The sequence below is a fragment of the Ranitomeya variabilis genome, chromosome 4, assembly GCF_051348905.1.
Source record: "Ranitomeya variabilis isolate aRanVar5 chromosome 4, aRanVar5.hap1, whole genome shotgun sequence".
NCBI classification, from domain to species: domain Eukaryota; kingdom Metazoa; phylum Chordata; class Amphibia; order Anura; family Dendrobatidae; genus Ranitomeya; species Ranitomeya variabilis.
The window spans coordinates 57,141,063-57,162,280 of NC_135235.1; the positions used below are offsets into that span (position 1 = coordinate 57,141,063).

At 40.5% G+C, this 21,218-nt stretch overlaps 1 protein-coding gene across 7 annotated transcripts in view; it reads left to right on the top strand.

Moving 5' to 3' along the window:
- The window catches only part of BLNK (B cell linker), a 244,067-nt gene extending 223,092 nt beyond the window's left edge, over positions 1 to 20,975 (top strand). For all 7 annotated transcript variants that reach the window (XM_077258545.1, XM_077258546.1, XM_077258548.1 and 4 more), the window contains 6 exons: positions 3,972 to 4,053; positions 5,051 to 5,094; positions 8,645 to 8,709; positions 15,114 to 15,197; positions 15,283 to 15,438; positions 20,638 to 20,975. In XM_077258545.1, coding sequence (XP_077114660.1) covers positions 3,972 to 4,053; positions 5,051 to 5,094; positions 8,645 to 8,709; positions 15,114 to 15,197; positions 15,283 to 15,438; positions 20,638 to 20,757 — 551 coding nt within the window. In that variant the 3' untranslated portion in view covers positions 20,758 to 20,975. The remainder of the gene's footprint in view (positions 1 to 3,971; positions 4,054 to 5,050; positions 5,095 to 8,644; positions 8,710 to 15,113; positions 15,198 to 15,282; positions 15,439 to 20,637) is intronic.
- The last annotated feature ends 243 nt before the right edge of the window (positions 20,976 to 21,218 follow it).

Sequence of the window (21,218 nt, forward strand, 5' to 3'; positions counted from 1 at the left end):
CGATTGCTTTGAGTGCCATCCTGTGGTCGGTGTTCAAAGTACACCTGCATTTCTGCTACATAGAGGTGATCTGTACTTCACCTCTATGTAGCAGAGGTGATCGAGTCCTATGGAGGCTATTGAAGCATGCCAAAAAAAAAAAGTATTCAAAAATATAAAAAAATAAAAAATATATAAAAGTTCAAATCACCCCCCTTTCGCCCCAATCAAAATAAAACAATAAAAAAAAAATCAAACATACACATATTTGGTATTGCCGCATTCAGAATCGCCCGATCTATCAATAAAAACAAAGGATTAACCTGACCGCTACATGGCGTAGCGAGAAAAAAAATCAAAACGCCAAAATTATGTTTTTTCGGTCTCCGCGACATTGCATTAAAATGCAATAACGGGCGATCAACAGAACGTATCTACACCAAAATGGTATCATTAAAAATGCCAGCTTGGCGCGCAAAAAATAAGCCCTCACCTGACCCCAGATCACGAAAATTGGAGACGCTATGGGTATTGGAAAATTCGCACAATTTTTTTAGCAAACTTTGGAATTTTTTTTCACCACTTAGATAAAAAATAACCTAGACATGTTAGGTGTCTATGAACTCGTAATGACCTGGAGAATCATAATGACAGGTTAGTTTTAGCATTTGGTGAACCTAGCAAAAAAGCCAAACAAAAAACAAGTGTGAGATTGCACTTTTTTTGCAATTTCATCACACTTGGAATTTTTTTCCCGTTCTCTGTTACAGGGCATGGTAAAACCAATGGTATCGTTCAAAAGTACATCTCGTCCCACAAAAAATAAGCCCTCACATGGCCATATTGACGGAAAAATAAAAAAGTTATGGCTCTGGGAAGGAGGGGAGCAAAAAACGAAAACTAAAAAACGGAAAAAGGTCCGGGGGTGAAGGGGTTAAATTATTTAAAGAAGCATAGAGTCCCCTGCATTTTCATAACAAGCACATGTTAAGCAGACAGCTGGAGGCTGGAATTCTCAAGCTGGGAAGGCACATGGTTATTGGGCCTTTCACAGCCTAAAAAAGCAGCCCACAGTCACCCCAGAAGTAGAGCATTCATTAGATGCATCAATTCTGGCACTTTGCCCAGCTCTTCCCGCTCGCAGATAATTCACAGCTGACATCAACCCCAAAATATTACCCCACACCCAACACACCAGGGCAAGCAGGAAGAGCCGAGGCTAACTGCCAAAACTGGCACAGCTAATGGATGCTCCATTTCTGGGGCGGCCGAGGGCTGGTGTTATTTGTCTGGGAGGGGGCCAATATCTATGGCCCCTTCCCAGCCTATTAATATCAGTCCGCAGCTGTCTGCTTAGCCCATTGCTGGTTATTAAAAATTGGGCAGACCCCATGTGATTTTTTTTTTTGCATTTTAATAACTAGTAAAGGCACATCAGACAGCTGATATTAATGGTCTGGGAAGCTTCATGGATATCGTCCTCTTCCGAGAATAATAACACCAGCCCCCAGCTGTCTGCTTCCCTTGGATGGCTATTAAAAATATAGGGGACCTCACGCCATTTTTTTAATTTTATTTATTAGGTTAATACATGTAAGCTACACACCTACTGCAGTAATTATATGTGTCACTGATGCTGACATCTTTCTTACTATGCACAGGTGCCAGCTGGTGAATAATCTCATCAGCATAACCTGCTCTCGCTGTGAGAGAGAGGAGTAGTCATCTGCTGGCACCTGACTGGCTGTAACTTTTTCACAGCTGGTCACAGCCAACTGGCTCACGCACTGTCCTCTGTGTGAGGCTGCCGTCACACGTTCAGTATTTGGTCAGTATTTTACATCAGTGTTTGTAAGCCAAAACCAGGAGTGGAACAATTAGAAGAAAAGTATAATAGAAACCTATGCACCACTTCTGCATTTATCACCCACTCCTGGTTTTGGCTTACAAATACTGATGTAAAATACTGACCAAATACTGCTAGTGTGACGGCAGCCTGACAAAATGGGAACCACGATAGCCAGCAGCTGTGACCGGCGGTGACTTCAGTAAGGTTACCGCTGGTCAGAACAGATGTTTCCCACAATTTCACATAAAGGGCAGCATTGGAACTTCCAGATGTTCTGGCCCCCACATTCACTTGAATGGGGTTCGGGATTAAGTTCAGGTACTGTTCTGGCACCCAAATCAAACTTTTTTTTTTTTTTTTTTATAAAATTTGGTCCTACCTGACTGACCTGAACATCCATGGATCCGCACATCACTACTCCTGTGTTATCTATCAGAGAGACGCCCTTATCTGTCAGAGAACAAAAGGAATTGCCGCATCAAATTAGACATGCCTGATCCTTAACTCCCGGAAAGTCAATTGTCTGGATCCCCCATACACATTAGACTGCCGATATGGACAGGTTCGGCCAACATTAGTCTAATGATGCTTTAGAAATGCCCTTGGTGACTACTTTTCATTCCTACACATGGGACACCTATTTACTAAGGCTAGGTTCACATTGCGTTATCCGCTGACGGCATCCGTTACATAGCGGCAGTAACGCTATGTAACGGATGCGTTAGCGCACCCATTGACTGCCATTATGTAGCGCATCGCTAACGCATGTCATAATCGGCATGCGTTAGTGATGTGCGGTCATTCTGTGACGGACCCTCGGACGCGGACTGCAGCGTCTCGGGGTCCGTCACCGCTAGCACAGATGGAGCAACTGCGCTAGCGCGATCGCATAACGCCATCTTTAAAAGGCACTTGAGTGGCGCAGTCCGTTTAACGTATGCGTTGAATGGACTGCACTTAATGCTATGTGAACCTAGCCTTAGTTAGAAAGCCCTAGTAGGATATGTAACCCCTTAATGACTGCCCATTGCCTTTTGACGGTGGGCAGTGTGGGTATCTGTAGTTGTAAGACTGCATTGCCATCTTTTGACTTGGCTATATTAATGCTCCTGGAATCTAGCACCCTGGAGAAAAATCCTAAGCAGATTATCACCATTTCTGCCATCTTTTGTTATCCACATGGCGATTAATTAGCTCTCTGTAATAAGTAAAGTATCAGTAGTACAATGTTTTTTTCCAGTGACTAGAAGATGCCTCAGTTACAGTGAAAAAGGAAGCAATTAAAAAAAAAGTCCCCCAGAGATTTTTTTTCACCTCTTCGGGGACATATTATATAACAAACACACATAAATAGAAAAAGTATTTTAACATTTTTTTATGAAAAATGGAAAAAAAGGAGAAAACAACCATCAATATTAAAACAATAATTTTTTTTTAGAATAAAGTAAATTTTATTGCAAATGCATTATATGGGTATGCATGTGTGTATGTATATTAGATAAATTATGGCATCCACACTGCCATAATAACCGGAATAATGAATTAATCAGGCTATTTATTGTGAAAGGTGCACATCATAAAATATAAGCTAAAAAAAAGTATCCCAAAAACTTTTTTTTTTTTTTATGTGCATCTCCCAAAAATATATATAAAATGCACAGTAGTTTAGTTCAACCTCCTAAAAGTACTAAAAAATAAAATAATTTCTCCCACATAAAATTAAGTGTGATACATTTGCATCAGTGAATGATAAAAGGAAAAAAAAAAGTATGGCTGCTTAACTGCAGGAAGGCAAAAATGAAAAAAAATGCCTTTTCAATCCTGTTCATTAAAAGGAATATATTATCAAAAATTTACTTAACTTTAAATAAGATTTTTGTGTTAAATGTATTTTTATTTCAATATCACAAGCTGTATTAAACATATAAAATGCAAATCTTGCAATTGTCACACTGGCCACTGGGGCTTTTTTAGACTTCCTGTTGTTTCTGGAAATCCAAAAAATGTCAAGTAAGAGAAGAATCAGGCAATTTAAACTCCAATGCCCAATCTTTTTGTTTTTTTGGGGGAGATAAGCTGCTGATTAAGATTATTTTTAATAAGAAATAACTTTTCTATTTTTTAAATATTTTTGCTCTTGTAGAGAAGCCCCAAGTTATCCAACGCACCAGAATACAAAGTGCAGGAAATGAGCCTCCTCCGCTGGGGCCACCGGTATCTCAAAAGTAAGTCATTCTAAAAAGTGAGACGACTCATCTACTTTACCTATGAAATAAACCTAGGAGAGAGAAAAAATATCTCTCCATTTATTTAATGTCATACTTTCCTTTTTTCGGGATACATGATAAATCGTCCCATAAGTAAATTGCTGATGTCTAAGCTTTCTTGTAGGCTAGAGTAAAATCACATAGATAAGCAATGGCATCTTGTATCTAACGAGGTTAAAAGGAATGTGTCATAAAAAAAATGCCTTAACATGCAAATCAGGTTTCTATGTTTTAATGTACCGGTATTTGTTTTTATATCACAATATTAATAATAATTAAAACATCTTGCAATTTTCAAACTATCTTCTTGGCCTTATGTTTGACTCCTATCTCCTGCTCTTTTCAGCAGCTACATAGATATTAGCAATATACTGATTCGGACCCTAATTATTTGCATAGAAGTATTATCTAGGCATGCTCTCATAGAGACAAAGGGAATTAGGAAGGGAGGGTGAGGAGGTGAGCTGTGACATCACCTATTGTGAATGGTGTATCCTGTGTTATCTATTAATAAAAGTGTTAACTTTCAGTGCAATATAGTGTGTAAAAGACTGCTGAAAAGTCATCTGTACAGAAAAAAGGGAGTCTAGGGCCTATTGGTCAGTGAGAAAATTGCAGATTTTTTTATAATGATATGGAATATTGAAAAAAAAAATGGTAAGGAATATATTGAACATAAAAGTCTGATTTAAACATCTGATCATTTTCTCATTTATATATTGCCTGAAAGAAGTTTTCCCACTAAAGACTTATATTACCCATTCAATGGCCTGATGGAGCTAGGCATGTATTCTGCTATTTGTGTCAGTCTCGTAGGCATTGAATGGTTCGGCTGCACAACTATCGAGCCGTACAGATGTAGCACACTTTGCTGAAACTTTGAAAAAATAACAATTTGGTTGTCAAAACTTTAAAACTTTAATACATTTAACAAATTGATTAAAACCTTTTTCAGGTTACCATTTCATCTCACTAAACCGAACTTCATACCGGTACAAAGTAAGTATATTTTCATTATATTTTATACCAGAAAAGGTTACTCAAGGGATTCTGTCAGTAGATTCAACCCTTCTAAGCCACCTATATGGGCATGTAGGTCATAGGAAACTGAAAAAAAATACCCCTTGATATCTGCAATCTCTTGTCTTATTCCTGAGAAATTCATAATTTCTTAATATGTAAATGAGGTGTTAAGCTCTATGGGCGGGACACAGATCTGTATGAGAATCTGCCTCCAGAGCTGGTTTTTAATAAAATTGGGTGTTGTCAATGTGAAACATGTAACTAACTCAGAAATTTGCCTCATTACAAACACATTTTCTGCAGCTCTCACAGCTCTGCTGTATTCCAGCACTGGCAGCCTGTGAGATGGAAGCTGAAGCACTGAAAAGACACCTGCAGATGTGTTTCATGCTGAAATATGTCAGTTTTAATCACCCACAGCTCTGCTGTGAGATCCAGAGAGCAGAAAGCAACAAGTACATATCAAACTGGTAACACCCTATTTCATTTACAACAAGCACTGGAGGCAGATTCTCGGGGAGATCTATGTCTGGCCCATAGATCTTAACAGCTTATTTACATATAGAAAAAAAAGTGGATTTCTCTCAGATGTCATGGTATCATTTTATTCAAGTTTCTATGACCTACATGCCCTTACAGATGGATTAGGAGGTTTGATCCTTCTTACAGATGGCCTTTAACTTGGTTTGATATCAGGTAAAACACTGTGTAGATCAGTAAAGAAAGCGACTATACAGCTTCTGAGTGCTGTGCAAAGGTCCTGATAAGAAAAATGGTCTCTTTAGACCTAGATGGCCAAATTGGGGCAAATCTACAGTTTAATAGCGCTGCCAGGAGAAAATGAACTTTATGCCACCTGGCAGCTCCGGGTTTCAGACGTAAGGGTGCGGTCCGCGCAGCTTCACTCACTGCTCTGTACATAGTGAGCGGCGGCTGTAATCACACACCGGCACTGACTGACAATGAAAATTAACTACAGGAAAACATCTTACTATTACATAATAATTTGTTACATCACAATTGGTGACTCAGCCTTAAAAAAAAAAAACTGTCCATATGGCTGATACGGGTGATTTGACATGTAATATTACGACTGTGGGGATTCACGCTCTCGGGTAGCCGCTTGGATATGCGTGGCACAGGGTTTTATATCAAAACATTATGTAGCTTATTGTTCATCATAAACTTTACGGCTCCAAATGAAAAACAACCTTCCTTCAGTATCAATAGATCACATAAACAGTCCTTTACTTCGGGCAGATTGAAACCACATAAATGTAGCTGCCTTAACAACCTCGGTATTCCCAGCAGCAGCTCACACTTGTATTAAACGTGTTCACCAAACAAACACCACTGTTCGGCTCCTGCACACCTCTCTTTGAAGAGCAGGCTAACCAGCAGATCTGCCTTTCTCCAGTTTCAACGCACTCCACACTGCTGAGTTAATCCAGATGATGCTAATAGGCTTGTAAACCATAGACTGGATCATAGGATCAACTTTTCCCAGCCAGTTTTTGGTTACTCAAAAAACCTGGACCCAAAATCCAATCACATTAAACCATCTCAGTAACCTAGTGTTACTGGTACAGCTTACGTTATGATGACACCATAAGATTATTACATACTGTTTATCCAGAAAAAGGTAGCTGGCATCACTCACGGAGGGGGACACACGTCCAAAATCTCCAAGGAACCCACTTGGAAGTATAGCAGCAAATGTACAGGTAGGCAGCATCCAATCGAGGGTGTTAAATCAATCGGTAAAATTTATTCTGCCATCAAATGAACAACGTTTCGACCTGTTATAGTTCTTTATCAAGTGTTGATAAAGACCTGTAAGGCTATGTTCACACGTTGCATTTTATTATGCATTATTTTCCGCAGCAATACCTACTCCTTTGGCAGTAAAGAAGCATCGTAAAAAAGCAGGTTTTGCTGAGTGCTGCTTTTTTTGCAGCATTTTTGTTTGTTTTTTTGTTTGTTTTTTTTTTTACGTTTTTGTTTTTCGGCACCAAAAACGCAGCAAAACCTAATACCTGCATTTTTTCCATCACCTATTATTTTCAGAGGGTGAAAAACGCTGAGAAAACGCTGGAAGAAGTGACAGGCTGCATTTTGCAAAAACGCAGCTCTTTGACGAAAAACAGTCAAGGGGGGGAAAAAAAAAGTTGTATGCATGAGAGTTCTGAAATCTCAGGCTACTTTCACACTAGCGTCGGGCTCGGCCCGTCGCTGTGCGTCGGGCCGACGCTAGCGTTGTCTCCGCCGCACAACGGGCAGCGGATGCATTTTTGCGCATGTGCGGTCGGAAAAAGCGGACCGTTGTGAGCAAAAAACGTTACATGTAGCGTTTTTTGCTCCCGACGGTCCGCCACTGCATGACTCATCCGTCGTGCGACGTGTGGCAATCCGTCACAATGCGTCGCTTAATGTAAATCAATGGTGAAAAAACGCATCCTGCAAACACTTTTGCAGGATGCGTTTTTTCGGCAAAACGACGCATTGTGACAGAATGCAGTTAACGCTAGTTTGAAAGTAGCCTCAGACTTTGCTGGTGCTGTGAAAAGCAGCTAAAAAGTTGCATTAAAAAAACGCTGCAAAAATACAATGTGTGAACATAGCATAACAGGTCGAAATGTTCTTCATTTGATGGAGGAATAAACCTTTTGATTGAACACCCTGGATTGGATGCTGTACATAAATGACACATATATGCTTCCAACATCCATTTAAAATGAATATTTGATATATATGGGTTGCCCGGTCACAAAATATTGATGCCATATGGATAAGTCTTCAATATCAGATAGTTGGGGGTCTGACACCAAGCACTCCCACTGATCAGCTGTTAGAAGCAAGCACACTTGGTGGGGTGCCAAGTGTCAGCCCACCACTAATTTGATATTAATGACTTATCCCATGGATAGATCATCAATAACTTGCAAGCGAACAACCCTTTTAACGCATAAAGGGGTTTTCTGATAACTTTGTGAGGGGTTGAATACCTTTGATATAAATGCCTGGTCCATAGGTTCACCTGCTGGACTCCCCCAGAATAAATGAGCAACCATTATTTAACAAAACAAAAAGCACTAGCACTTGAAATTGCAAGTGGATCCCCAACTATTTGAGATCCATTCTTAACTCTTTACTGGCAGCACGCACAACTTATCCCTTTAATTACAAGGTGTCAAAGGACACTAATGAATGGCCATTTTTTTTGTTCATTTTTGCATTTAATTTCTTCGCTGATGTGGCTGTATGAGACTTTGTTTTAAGCGAGAAAAATTTCTGTGTAATTTATATAATTTTTTTTTTAAGACGCAAATCTAGAAAGAAAGCATTTTTTGCTTAGTATTTTTGTTAATATTTTAACTGTTCAAGCTTCACATCAAATAACTTGTTTAATGGGTTCTCCAGGTTTTAATGGTCGTCTCTGTATATAATGTGTACATGACTTTTTGTATGTAGTGAAATTTTATTTGAAAAAAAAGTCGGATTTTTTTTTTCGTATTTTGTAATGCAGGACCTCCTGAGGTTACAACACGTTATATACCGAACCAAACTCGTCATGGAAGTATAGTAGAGCAGGTAAGAAGAAAATACAAAGAATTGTATTCGTATCTAGCCGGATACAGCCATACTTGCACAATTCTGATCATTTATATGCAGCTATTTGCTGCAATAATGTGGTATATATTATGGTTAGTATTATGCACATATACATAATGTATATTAAATACTGTAAAAAAATAAAATAAGAAAATTGCATTAAAGAAGATCTGTCACCAGATTTTATAATGCAAACAAGTAGATTTGATGATGTTGGTGTATAATCCTGAAAGCATTGTATGCTTTCAAATATAGATTGAAATATCCTATGAGTACAAGTGTATTCAGTCTCCGCTTCCACAGCCTGACATCTGCAGCTTGTACTGAGCAGAGTGAGATCTCAGCTGCAGCAGGGAGGAGGGACACTGAGGATCTGTCTATCAGGCTAGATGTTTGCCATGTCAGAAGGACTTTTAACTATGTAAATACAGCATCCTTACCTAGGTGTAAGAGATCTATTTAGCAATGTATTCAATTTGTTATTGGACAGTGATGATTTGTCTACTGGACAAGTCATTATTATGAGATTGTTGGGGGTCCGACACCAGACACTCCCACTGATCAGCTGTTATAAGCTCTGGTGGTGGCTATATGTCAACTGTCAACGTATTGAATGGAGCTGCAATGTCGCCAGATCTTATAACTAGCTGGCGGGTGTGGGTCCAACGATCTGATGTTGACAACTTATCCCAACGTGTATGGCATCAATATCCTGCTACCAAAGTGTTTTCTGATTGGTTTTTGAGGGGTTATCAGTTTGCATCATGAAATCTGATGACAGATCCACAATAAAAAAATAAATAAAAATGACCTATTGCTTTAAATCAGGCTTTTATATGAAATGTATTTTTAAAAAATATACTGTAAATGTTTTTTTCCATATCACAATATGTATTAAAAATACAAATTTGAAGTCTCGCAATTTTAACATAGACCACTGTGGATATTCAAGACACATGTGTCCTGTTGTTTCCGGACATCCTCATGTACAAAAGCAGCAATAGACAGACTCTGTACATGACTGCTCTGTATTGAAGCATCTAATGAGCGTGTGCAAAGGTCATTGTGTATTAGCTGTATGTATAGGTGTTACATGTCATTGTTATTGTGTCTGTGATAATAATGAGGTCGCTGAAAAATCACAGGATGTTACTTTCTGAATATATATTTCCTTTAAAAAGTCCTCAAAGAAAGTGTGTGATAAACTGATCTCCGATTATTTTTATAACTATTAAAATGAAACCTCATCTTCCATAATATATTCTGTTAAAACTCGTATGAACCAGATACTAATAATCTCTGATTGAAGAATTATCAGTTACATAATTCCTACAGGAATATGAGGTTAGAAGCATCAATGAACTTATGAAGAAAACACAGATCATCCAGTAGGAGTGTGAGTTCTCGGTTTAGGTGTCTGTGACTGTTGATGATGTTACGGCCAATTCATTACTGGAGAATTCAGGGCAGTGAGTTCTACAACTGTTCAGGAATGTGAGGAATCTAAACACTGGATTTTTGCCTGGCAAGTAGGGAGCAGACTGGAGAGCGTTGCTTATAGCGGCCTGTGATGTGTCAATGCAGCAGCTCGTATTGGCTGTAATGTGACTTTGATAAAAACTAGTGATGAGCGTACGTGCTCTCATAAGGTGTTATCTGAGCATGCTCGGGTGCTAACCGACTGTCTTCAGCATGCTCGAAAAATATGTTCCAGTCCCCGCGGCTGCATGTCTCACGGCTGTTCGACAGCTGCAACACATGTAGGGAATGTCTGTTTGTTAGGCTACGTTCACATTTGCGTTGTGCGCCGCAGCGTCGGCGACGCAACGCACAACGCAAATGTGAACGCATGCACAACGCAGCGTTTTGTGACGCATGCGTCCTTTTTTTGCTTGATTTTGGACGCACAAAAAATGCAACTTGCTGCGTCCTGTGCGCCCTGACGCGGGCGCCGCAGCGACGCATGCGTCACAAAACGCAAATGCAACGCATGTCCATGCGCCCCCATGTTAAATATAGGGGTGCATGACGCATGCGGCGACGCAGCGGCGCCCGACGCTGCGTCGCACAACGCTAATGTGAACGTAGCCTTACACAATCCCTGCAGGTGTTGTGGCTGTAGAACAGCGGTGAAACATGCAGCCGCAGGGACTGGAACATAATTTCCGAGCACGCCGAAGTCACTCGATTAGCACCCGAGCATGCTCAGATAACACCTTATCCAAGCACGTTCATTCATCACTAATAAGAACATGTAAAGCGCCATGGAATAAATGGCGCTATAATAATAAATAATAATCTACTATATAATTGTCTAAGGGTCAGTTCCGTCTTTCTGTCTGTCGTGGATATTCATTGGTCGCGGCCAGCCAGTGAGCGTAGACAAAGGGCAGGAGAGGCCAGGAGGTATGCAGAGCGAGTCCCCGCCCACTCCATACAGGCCTGGCCAGAAGCGCTGCAAAGGGGGCGGAGTCCATGAGGGCGTAGCCGGCCGGGACCATGGGCGCTGTTGGGTGTACCGCGGCCAGAAGCCAGGAACTAAATTAGCGGCAGCGGTCAGCGCTGCAAAGGGGGCAGAGTCACCGTGAGGAAGGCGGAGCCGGCCGGGACCATGGGCGCTGTTGGACCTACCGCGGCCAAAAGTCATGGACTAAATTAGCGGCCGCGGTCAGTGATGACGGCCGCGTTCATTGATGATGGCCGCGACAGCAGGAAACAGCGCAGCACATGCGGCGGTGACAGCTGCGGACGGAAGGTGAGTATATACTACGTGGCTGGGCAATATACTCCGTGAGCTGTGCTATATACTACGTGGGCTCTGCAATATACTCCGTGGCCTGTGCTATATACTAAGTGGCTGTGCAATATACTACGTGGCTGGGCAATATACTACGTGGACATGCATATTCTAGAATACCCGATGCGTTAGAATCGGGCCACCATCTAGTAATAATAATAACAAAATTGTAACTCGAGCAATTGTTGAATATATTAATTCAGGATAAAAATTAACTTCAAATAGGAATGCTGTTTCAACCACATGGGTTACTATAACTGTAAGGCTACGTTCCCGCGATGAGTATTTACTGCTTTTTGATGTTGCAGATTTTCTGCACCCAAAAGCTAAATTAGGTTACTCACACTTTTTCACAAGCGTTTCTATTGCATTTTTGACATTGCAGGTTGATGTGTCATGTTTTAGATAAAGCTGCTTTGTTTTTTTATACATTTTGTTTTTTTATTTATTTGGTGATTGGTGTTTGACTTTGACACCACTTTTTTGATACAGTCACAATAAAAATAATTCCTATTTCTATAGCGCCAACATATTCCGCAGCAGATACCAAGAGGCGTGAGGGCCCTGCTCAAACATTACACCAGATTTCTGGTGAAAACTAATAAAACGTATAAAATGAATTTTTACAATGAACTACTTTTTTTGCGCATAATTGCATAAATTAATTAAATAAAAAGAGGACGAGACACTTAAAGAGATTGTTGATTGACATTGATGCCTTATCCTTAGCTGTTCCCGGTGTTGACGGCGGCAGGAACTGCTCAGCTGTGGAGCTGCACAGCACAGATCTGTCTGTATAGTGGCCGCGGCCGGTACTGCACATCCACCCCTATTCAAATCAAAAGGGGAGGGGTGCAGTACCATAACTAAGCAGTTCCGGCAGCTGCTGACACTGGGAACAGCTGATCGACGGGGGTGTGGTTGTCACACCCCACCAATTAAACATTCATGACCTATCCTACTTTTTTTTAATTTTTCGGTCAATATGGCCATGTGAGGGCTTGTTTTTTACAGGATAAGTTGTACTTTTGTACGAAACCATTGGTTTTACCATATAGTATATGGGAAAACAGGAAACAAATTCAAAGAGCAGATAAACTGCAAAAAAAACTTCAATTCCACAATGTTTTTTTTTTATTTTTTTTTACCCTGATCACTAAATAAACTGTCCTGCCATTATGATTCTCCAGGTCATTACGAGTGGAAAAAATTCCGTAGCGTCTCCATTTTTTGTGATCTGGGGTTGGGTGAGGGCTTATTTTTTGCGTGCTGAGCTGACATTTTTATTGATACTATTTTGGTGTAGATACGATCTTTTGATCGTCCGTTATTGCATTTTATTGCAATGTTGCGGAGACCCAAAAAAGTAATTCTGGCATTTTGATTTTTTTCTCACTATGCCGTTTACTGATCGGATTAATTCTTTTTACATATTGATAGATCAGGCAATTCTGAATGCGGGAATACCAAATATGTGTATTTCTTATTAATTGTTTTATTTTGAATGGGGTGATCTAAAGATATTATTTTTATATATATATATATATATATATATATATATATATATATATATATATATATATATATAAATATATATATTATTTTATATATTTTTAAAAACATTTTTTTCACTTTTTACTGGTTTTAATAATCTCTATGGGAGACCAGAAGCTGAGATCTTCTGCTATGTGTAGCTAAAATGCTCATCTGTTATGATCGCAGTCACTGGGCAGCGCTCATAGCTATCCATCAATGACAACAGTAGGGGTTTCCTGCAGAACCCAGATTGTCGTGGCAACCTGTGGTTATGTGACATGAGCGCCGATGGGCGGGGTTTATGACACACTTCTGGCGCTTTCATGTTAAATGCTACTGTCAGCGATTGACAGCGACATTTAACATGTTAACAGGCATGGGTGGATCGTGATTCCACCCGCGGCTGTTAAAGGCACATGTCAGCTGATATCTATCGCAGCATCTAGCAAATTGAACTGCTGGGAGCGGTGTGGGCAACACTCCTGGCAATGAGAGCCAGGTGTCAGCTATAATGTTAGCTGATCATCTGGTGGCGATCACGTGCAAACTGCTTCTGTGAGCAAAAAATCGCCATGACGTACCACGTACATCATAGGTCATGAAGGGGTTAATGTGCCATCTTTATTAGTATTTTGGGGGGGTTCACATACCTTTTTGGTAAGTTGAAAGGCAGGATGAATGATAAGCAGCAGTTCTGGCATTGTTTTTCATTATGGCATTCAGTGTGCAGGGTTACAAATCATATTAATTTTATAGTTAGAGATGCAACAATACAAATTGTGTTTAGTGCTGTTTTTCCCCACAAAATAAAGCTTTATTTCATTTCCAAAATATTTGTTAATACTTAGGACAGAGCCTGATAGTATACTAAAATGGCAGTAGGCCCCCAGCTGCTACATCAACCTATTGGACTGCAGTCCTAGGGTCCTTCAGTAGGCCCCCAGCTGCTACATCAACCTATTGGACTGCAGACATGGGGTCCTTCAGAAGGACCCTAGCTGCTATGTCAACCTATTGGACTGCAGACCTGGGGTCCTTCAGTAGGCCCCCAGCTGCTACATCAACCTATTGGACTGCAGACCTGGGGTACTTCAGTAGGCCCCCAGCTGCTACATCAACCTACTGGACTGCAGTCCTGGGGTCCTTCAGTAAGCCCCCAGCTGCTACATCAACCTACTGGACTGCAGTCCTGGGGTCCTTCAGTAGGCCCCCAGCTGCTACATCAACCTATTGGACTTCAGACCTGGGGTCCTTCAGTAAGCCCCCAGCTGCTATGTCAACCTATTGGACTGCAGACCTGGGGTCCTTCAGTAGGACCGCAGCTGCTACATCAACCTTTTGACCGAGTGAGAACTGCGTCCATCTGACCTGCGATAATGATTTTACCGCCAATCAGAAGCGGTGTTTGCGGCTTTGGAGAAATAAGCCATAAGGAAATATCTCAGATTTTTTAAAAAAAGTAGAGGGAATCTGGATGGGACAGAAGTGCACAAATAGGGCAGTACTGTATGGAGCAATACGGGGATGAGCGATTATGGTAGCGCCTATATATGGGGGTTGTGTGAGGACGCAACACTGACAGAAGCCAAAAATACTGTAGCAGTTTACCAATTCAAAGATTAACAGGAGGCCACACTTGTGGGATAAATAAGGTCTGGAGAGCATACATAAGTTTTAGGGTTTTTGTTATTATTCACACCAACGAGTTTCGGAGCCGTAAACCAAGGTGTCACTTGAATTTTTTACCTTGATAATGGTGTCAAAACTCGGTGAGAATAAAGACCTTATTTATACTTTTCAGACCTCATTTATCCTGCAAGCACAGACCAAAAATCATGTTAATCTCAGAATTTGTTAAAAAATTAATATTGAATTTAGACGATGCACTTTCTTATGCTTTTTTTATGCATATGCGGTGAAGAAGAGAGGTCTCGCTCTATTTTCATTTTTAGCGGTAATGTGGTGTACCCAAGCACTAGCATGCCTCATGATATATCAGTCACATTGTGATGTAAGCACTATTCATGCTGTGTGTGTTTTTGTGTTGCAGGACGCTGAGGTCTTGAATAAAGACTGGTACGTTTCATCGTGTGACCGACAGAAAGCAGAAGATGCTCTGACTGCTACCTCCAAGGTATCGTCTCTACTTGGTTTTTAAGATTCTAAGTAGCAATAATAATTATGAAAATTATTACAAGAAGGGTTTTTGTTTTCAATAGGATGGATCTTTCCTAGTGAGGAAAAGCAGTAGACAAGACTCCAGTCACCCATTCACCCTAGTAGTATTTTACAAAAGACGAGTGTATAATATTCCAGTGCGATATATTGAGGCTACACGACAGTATGCTCTGGGGAGTGAGAAAAGTGGAGAAGAGGTAAAAAATAAATTCTACTATAATATACTGTATGCTTTCTTTTATTAGAGTGATACTAACAAGTCTAAAGAGGACCTATCACTTGCTCAAAAAATGAGTTACCGTATTTTACAGACTATAAGATGCACCTCAAATTTTGGGGAGAAAAATAGGAAAACATTTTTTTTTATAAAATGGTAGTGTGTCTTATAGTGCACTTTTATGGTAGCTTACCAAGGGGGAAAAAGAGCAGTGAAGCGAGGTCCCAGAAGGCAGGGTCGCTGCTGCAGGAAACTGGCAGCAAAAACAGAAGCAGGGCAATGTTATAGGCCTCAGGCTGGGGAGAAGGGGGTGTTCGATGGTGCGAGGTCAGGGCTTTTACACAATGTCAGGAGTTCCTGCACTTCCCGTCCTTTTCACTCAGGTGGACCTCAGGAAAATGGTCACCGGAGGCAGTGCATGCGCAGATTGAGATCTTGGGAGCCGATATCTCCATCTTCGCATGCGCCGCCTCCGGCGGCCATTTTCCAGAAGTCCACCGCAGTGAAGAGGATGGTAAGTGTGGGGTCTCCTGACATTTTTTTGAAAGCCCAGGTACTGCCACAGTCTCTCACCACCAAACACCCCCTCCTCCCAGCCTGGGTCCTGCAGCATCGCCCCACTCCTGCCTCCTTCACGGTTGCCAGCAAACCCGCTAGCTGGGACCCTGTTCAACCGCAGCCACCCCCCCAGTAAGTTACATTTGGATTATAAAATGCACCCCCATTCCCCCCCCCAAATCCAAAAAATACAGTAAATACCTGGTAGAAATCTCTGAGCTTATTTTATTCAGATGCTTTTTTCCATTTTAGGTTGCATTGCTCCATTGCAGAAATATGTGAAATCTCTGCTTGTAGTGCAACTGTGAATTTCTTCAGCATCTTCTATCAGGTGTGTGCTTTCACCTCTCCCTCCCAGACCCTGTCAGTCAAAACTCAATAGCATTTGAGACTGCTAGATAAATTGCCCAGCTGTGATTGCAGCATCCGAGATGGAGTGGTGACAGCACTTGCCCCCAGAGAAAAATCTGAAGAAATGGCCAATTGCACTGCAAGCAGAGATTTCACATACTGCTCTCCAAAAGCAACAAATGTGAATATCTCTGCAATGGAGGCATGAAGCTCAAAATGGGAAAAAAAAGTGGCAGAGTCATGAGCGAGCACTCAGGGATTTAGGTCATGTTGGTCCTCTCATGAATAGTCTACTCTTCCTAGTGAGCAGTAATGGTACCATGCAGTGTTCCACTTAATAGAATAGGGACCCACTAAAATGAGGTCACTGTAACGTGGCAGTGGGCTTTTACATCTTGATCAAACTATTGAAGGGTTTGTCTGGAATATGATATTGATGTCCTATGTTTATGATAGGTAATCAATATCAGATTTGCCAGTTCAGACACTCGGCACCGCCATTGATCAGTTGTTATTAGCTCAGGCTCATCCATATCCTATACCGGGAGGACAACCACTTCACTAAGAACCTCAGGATAATTTTGAAAAACATGTAATACTAGGATGGGTGATAACTATTTTATTTTTTTCGATTATTATGGTGTAATACAGGATCAGACCCTTTATATTTTATTTCATGAAGAGTTGACAGTGGATAATTATGCCTCCATAAATGGATAGTTTAATAGTTTTTATGGTTGAAGGTAGACATAAGTCCATGGAGTTCAATCTACACTGTGTGCAGAATTATTAGGCAAGTTGTGCTTTAGAGGATTATTTTTATTATTGATCATCAACTATGTTCTCAATCAACCCAAAAGACTCATAAATATCAAAGCTTAATATTTTTGGAAGTTGGAGTGTTTTTTTTTTTTGTTTTTTTTTAGATTTGGCTATCTTAGGAGGGTATCTGTTTGTGCAGGTAACTATTACTGTGCAGAATTATTAGGCAACTTAGTAAAAACCAATAGGTAAACATACAACCCCAGCCCATTCTCCTACACATAGGGTGGGCAACACTCCATCAAAAATAGCCTTTATTTACATATTTTAAAATACACACAACAATAAAATAGTGCCTCTACACCAGTGACTAATAACTCTTGAAAGTCAGCTGAAACATGTGCATGGAAGTATCAAAAAACTCGATATGGGAAAAAAAATGATTGGCTACTCATATAATCATTATATACTACTTGCAAACATTATAAAAGACATGTATGTTTCACCTAGTATTATTTATGGAAAAAATCTATTGATACATAGTCACACTCCGGATATACGCTTTTCATGTGGTTTCTCCTTGCTCTCCTCATTAGTATGTCTGAATAGACAGTTTATTGTAAGTAGTTATTTTTAGGACATTAGATTTTTTCCATAAATAATACTAGGTGAAACATAAATGTCCTTTATAATGTTTGCAAGTAGTATATAATGATTATATGAGTAGCCAATACATTTTTTTCCCAAATCAAGTTTTTTGATATTTGCATGCACATGTTTCAGCTGACCTTCAAGAGTTATTAGTCACTGGTGTAGAGGCACTATTTTATTGTTGTGTGTATTTTAATATATGTAAATAAAGGCTATATTTTTTTTATTAAAAAGCAAAAGACACATCTTGATTTCATTTGGTTTAATGCCCAAATGGTCAGTATGTTTACTTAATAAAAACCAAATATATCCCCATCTCACTTGTTTATTTTCATGAGGTAATCCAATATAACTGTACAAAATTTAGAAATAAATATTTCTGCCATGCAAAAACAAAACCCAAAAAATGAGTGACCAATATAGCCCCTTTTCTTTATAATGACACAACAGCCTTCCATCCATAGATTCTGTCAGTTGTTTGATCTGTTTACGATCAACATTGCGTGCAGCAGCCACCACAGCCTCCCAGACACTGTTCCGAGAGGTGGACTGTCTTCCCTCCCTGTAGATCTCACATTTTATGAGGGACCACAGGTTCTCTATGGGGCTCAGATCAGGTGAACAAGGGGGCCATGTCATTATTTTTTCTTCTTTGAGACCTTTACTGGCCAGCTACGCTGTGGAGTAGTTGGAGGCATGTGATGGAGCATTGTCCTGCATGAAAATCATGTTTTTCTTGAATGATACCGACTTCCTCCTGTACCACTGCTAGAAGAAATTGTCTTCCAGAAACTGGCAGTAGGTCTGGGAGTTGAGCTTCAATCCATCCTCAACCTGAAAAAGGTCCCACAAGTTCATCTTTGATGATACCAGCCCATACCAGTACCCCACCTCCACCTTGCTGGCGTCTGAGTCGGAGTGGAGCTCTCTGCCCTTTACTGATCCAGCCTCTGGCCCATCCATCTGGCCCATCAAGTGTCACTCGCATTTCATCAGTCCATAAAACCTTTGAAAAGTCAGTCTTAAGATATTTTTTGGCCCAGTCTTGACGTTTTATCTTGTTTCTTGTTCAAAGGTGGTCGTTTTTCAGCCTTCCTTACCTTGGCCATGTCCCTGAGTATCGCACACCTTGTGCTTTTTGTTACTCCAGTAACATTGCAGCTCTGAAATATGGCAAAACTGGTGGCAAATGGCATCTTGGCAGCTTCACGCTTGATTTTCCTCAATTCATGGGCAGTTATTTTGTGCCTTTTTTGCCCAACACGCTTCTTGCGACCCTGTTGGCTATTGGCCATGAAACGCTTGATTGTTTGGTGATCACGCTTCAAAAGTTTGGCAATTTCAAGACTGCTACATCCCTCTGCAAGACATCTCACACTTTTGGACTTTTCAGAGCCCGTCAAATCTCTCTTCTGACCCATTTTGCCAAAGGAAAGGAAGTTGCCTAATAATTAAGCACACCTTATATAGGGTGTTGATGTCATTGGACACCCCTCCTCATTACAGAGATGCACCTCACCTGATTTACTTAATTGGTAGTTGGCTCTCAAGCCTGAACAGCTTGGAGTAGGACAACATGTATAAAAAGTATCATGTGATCAACATACAACTTGCCTAATAATTTTGCACACAGTGTATACTCTGACTTGTTGATCCAGAGGAAGAGAAAAACCCCATAAGGCAGATTCTAATTTTCCCCATATAAGAGAAGAAAACTCCTTCTTGACTCCACATACAGCAATCAGACTAGTTCCCTGAACCAATATCCCATCAATGAATCTGGTGCCCATACTCTGTAATATTATATTTAAAAAAAAAAAGCATAAAGACCTTTATTTATTAATTGAGCATTACAACATTTGTAGCAAATAGTTTCATGTTCTCAGTGCTTGTACAGTAAAGAATCTGTGATGTTAAAGGTGATGTCCAGGCCAGATCAATACGTCTCCAGTCATTCTGTGTGTCTGCAGACTTATGAATTCCCCCAGGGCATGCACTGTATGCTGCGGGAAATCGCTGGTTCAGACCCGGGAGTGGAGAGTATGTATGAGTTATACATACTCCCGTCCAGTGGGCATGGCCATGTTCCATACACTTGTATGGAGCAAGGCCACACCCCATCTAGTGACACGTCCCGCCAGTAGGCATGGCTGACAAGAGGGTGCGGCCTCGCTCTATACAAGTGTACGGAGAGCGAGGCCGTGCCCACTGCCCAGGAGAATGTATAACTCATACATACCCAGTCTGAAACCATGGAATCCCGCAGCACATAGTGCATGCACTGGTGGGATTCATAAGTCTGCAGTAACACAGAGTGACTGCAGATGTATCTGTTTTGACCGAACAACCGCTTTTATAAAACCTTATTTCCTTATTTGCCCGCCTATCATTGTTGCAAGCCTAGGTATAAAAAGATTATCACAAAGATTTCTCTTCTGTATTTGAACCTTGTAATAAGTTTGCCTCCTAAGCCTTAGCTTTTCTAAAATGAATAGCCCGAAGTTTGATCATATGTTTTGACACTGCTTTCCTTCCGTTCTCTTACTAACGCTCCTTGCACCCGCTCTAGTGCAGGGTTAATTCATTTTAGAAACAAGCAGGAAGCAGGCATTTAATCTAGTCAATAACCTAATGTTATTACCAGATCTTCGTCAATGTCCTCCTTTGTAGAGTGCCCTCCTCATACTTGCTACAGTCTAATTCACAAACCACGCAGCATTTCACAATGCAGAGCTCAGATAAGATACAAGTATTTACTGAAAAATGCGCGTCCAGAAAATAGAAGATCTGGCTTTGCTTTGAATTCACAATCATACATGCCATTTTAATATCCGATACGTTTTCTTCTTCTATACAGAAATTCAATAGTGTGGCACAAATTATTGAAAATCACCGTCAAACCCCTCTTGTGCTAATTGACAGCCACAACAATACAAAAGACTCGACAAGGTTAAAACAGGCAGTAAGGATCCCTTAAGCTATTTGCAAAATCGTCACTTCACGTTACGGTTGAAAAGTCGAAAAGAAAAGTGACAAAGGATTCATTTCTGAAACTGGAAATTTAATCGGCAACTTTAATCGACATACAGTCCGAACCCGTAGTGAGCGAAGGCGTCCCATACAACCTTGATTCCTGTATATACTTTATATATTATATTAATTTTGTGTGCACAATAAATTCAATTCAAGACAATCCGTGAGTTTTATTGCTTTATTAGTAAAAGAAGCCATGTTGGATTTACATGATGTTTTCTTCATCGTTAATATCTATAACCAAATCTAGAATTCTACTACGTATTGTCAGGGTGCAATGTATCATATGATAAAAAGAACACAGTACCTACAGTCAAATATGGTGGAGGGTCAAAGATATTTTGGGGTTGTTTTGCTGTCTCTGGCACTGGGTGACTGTGTTCAAGGTATCATGAAATCTGAAGA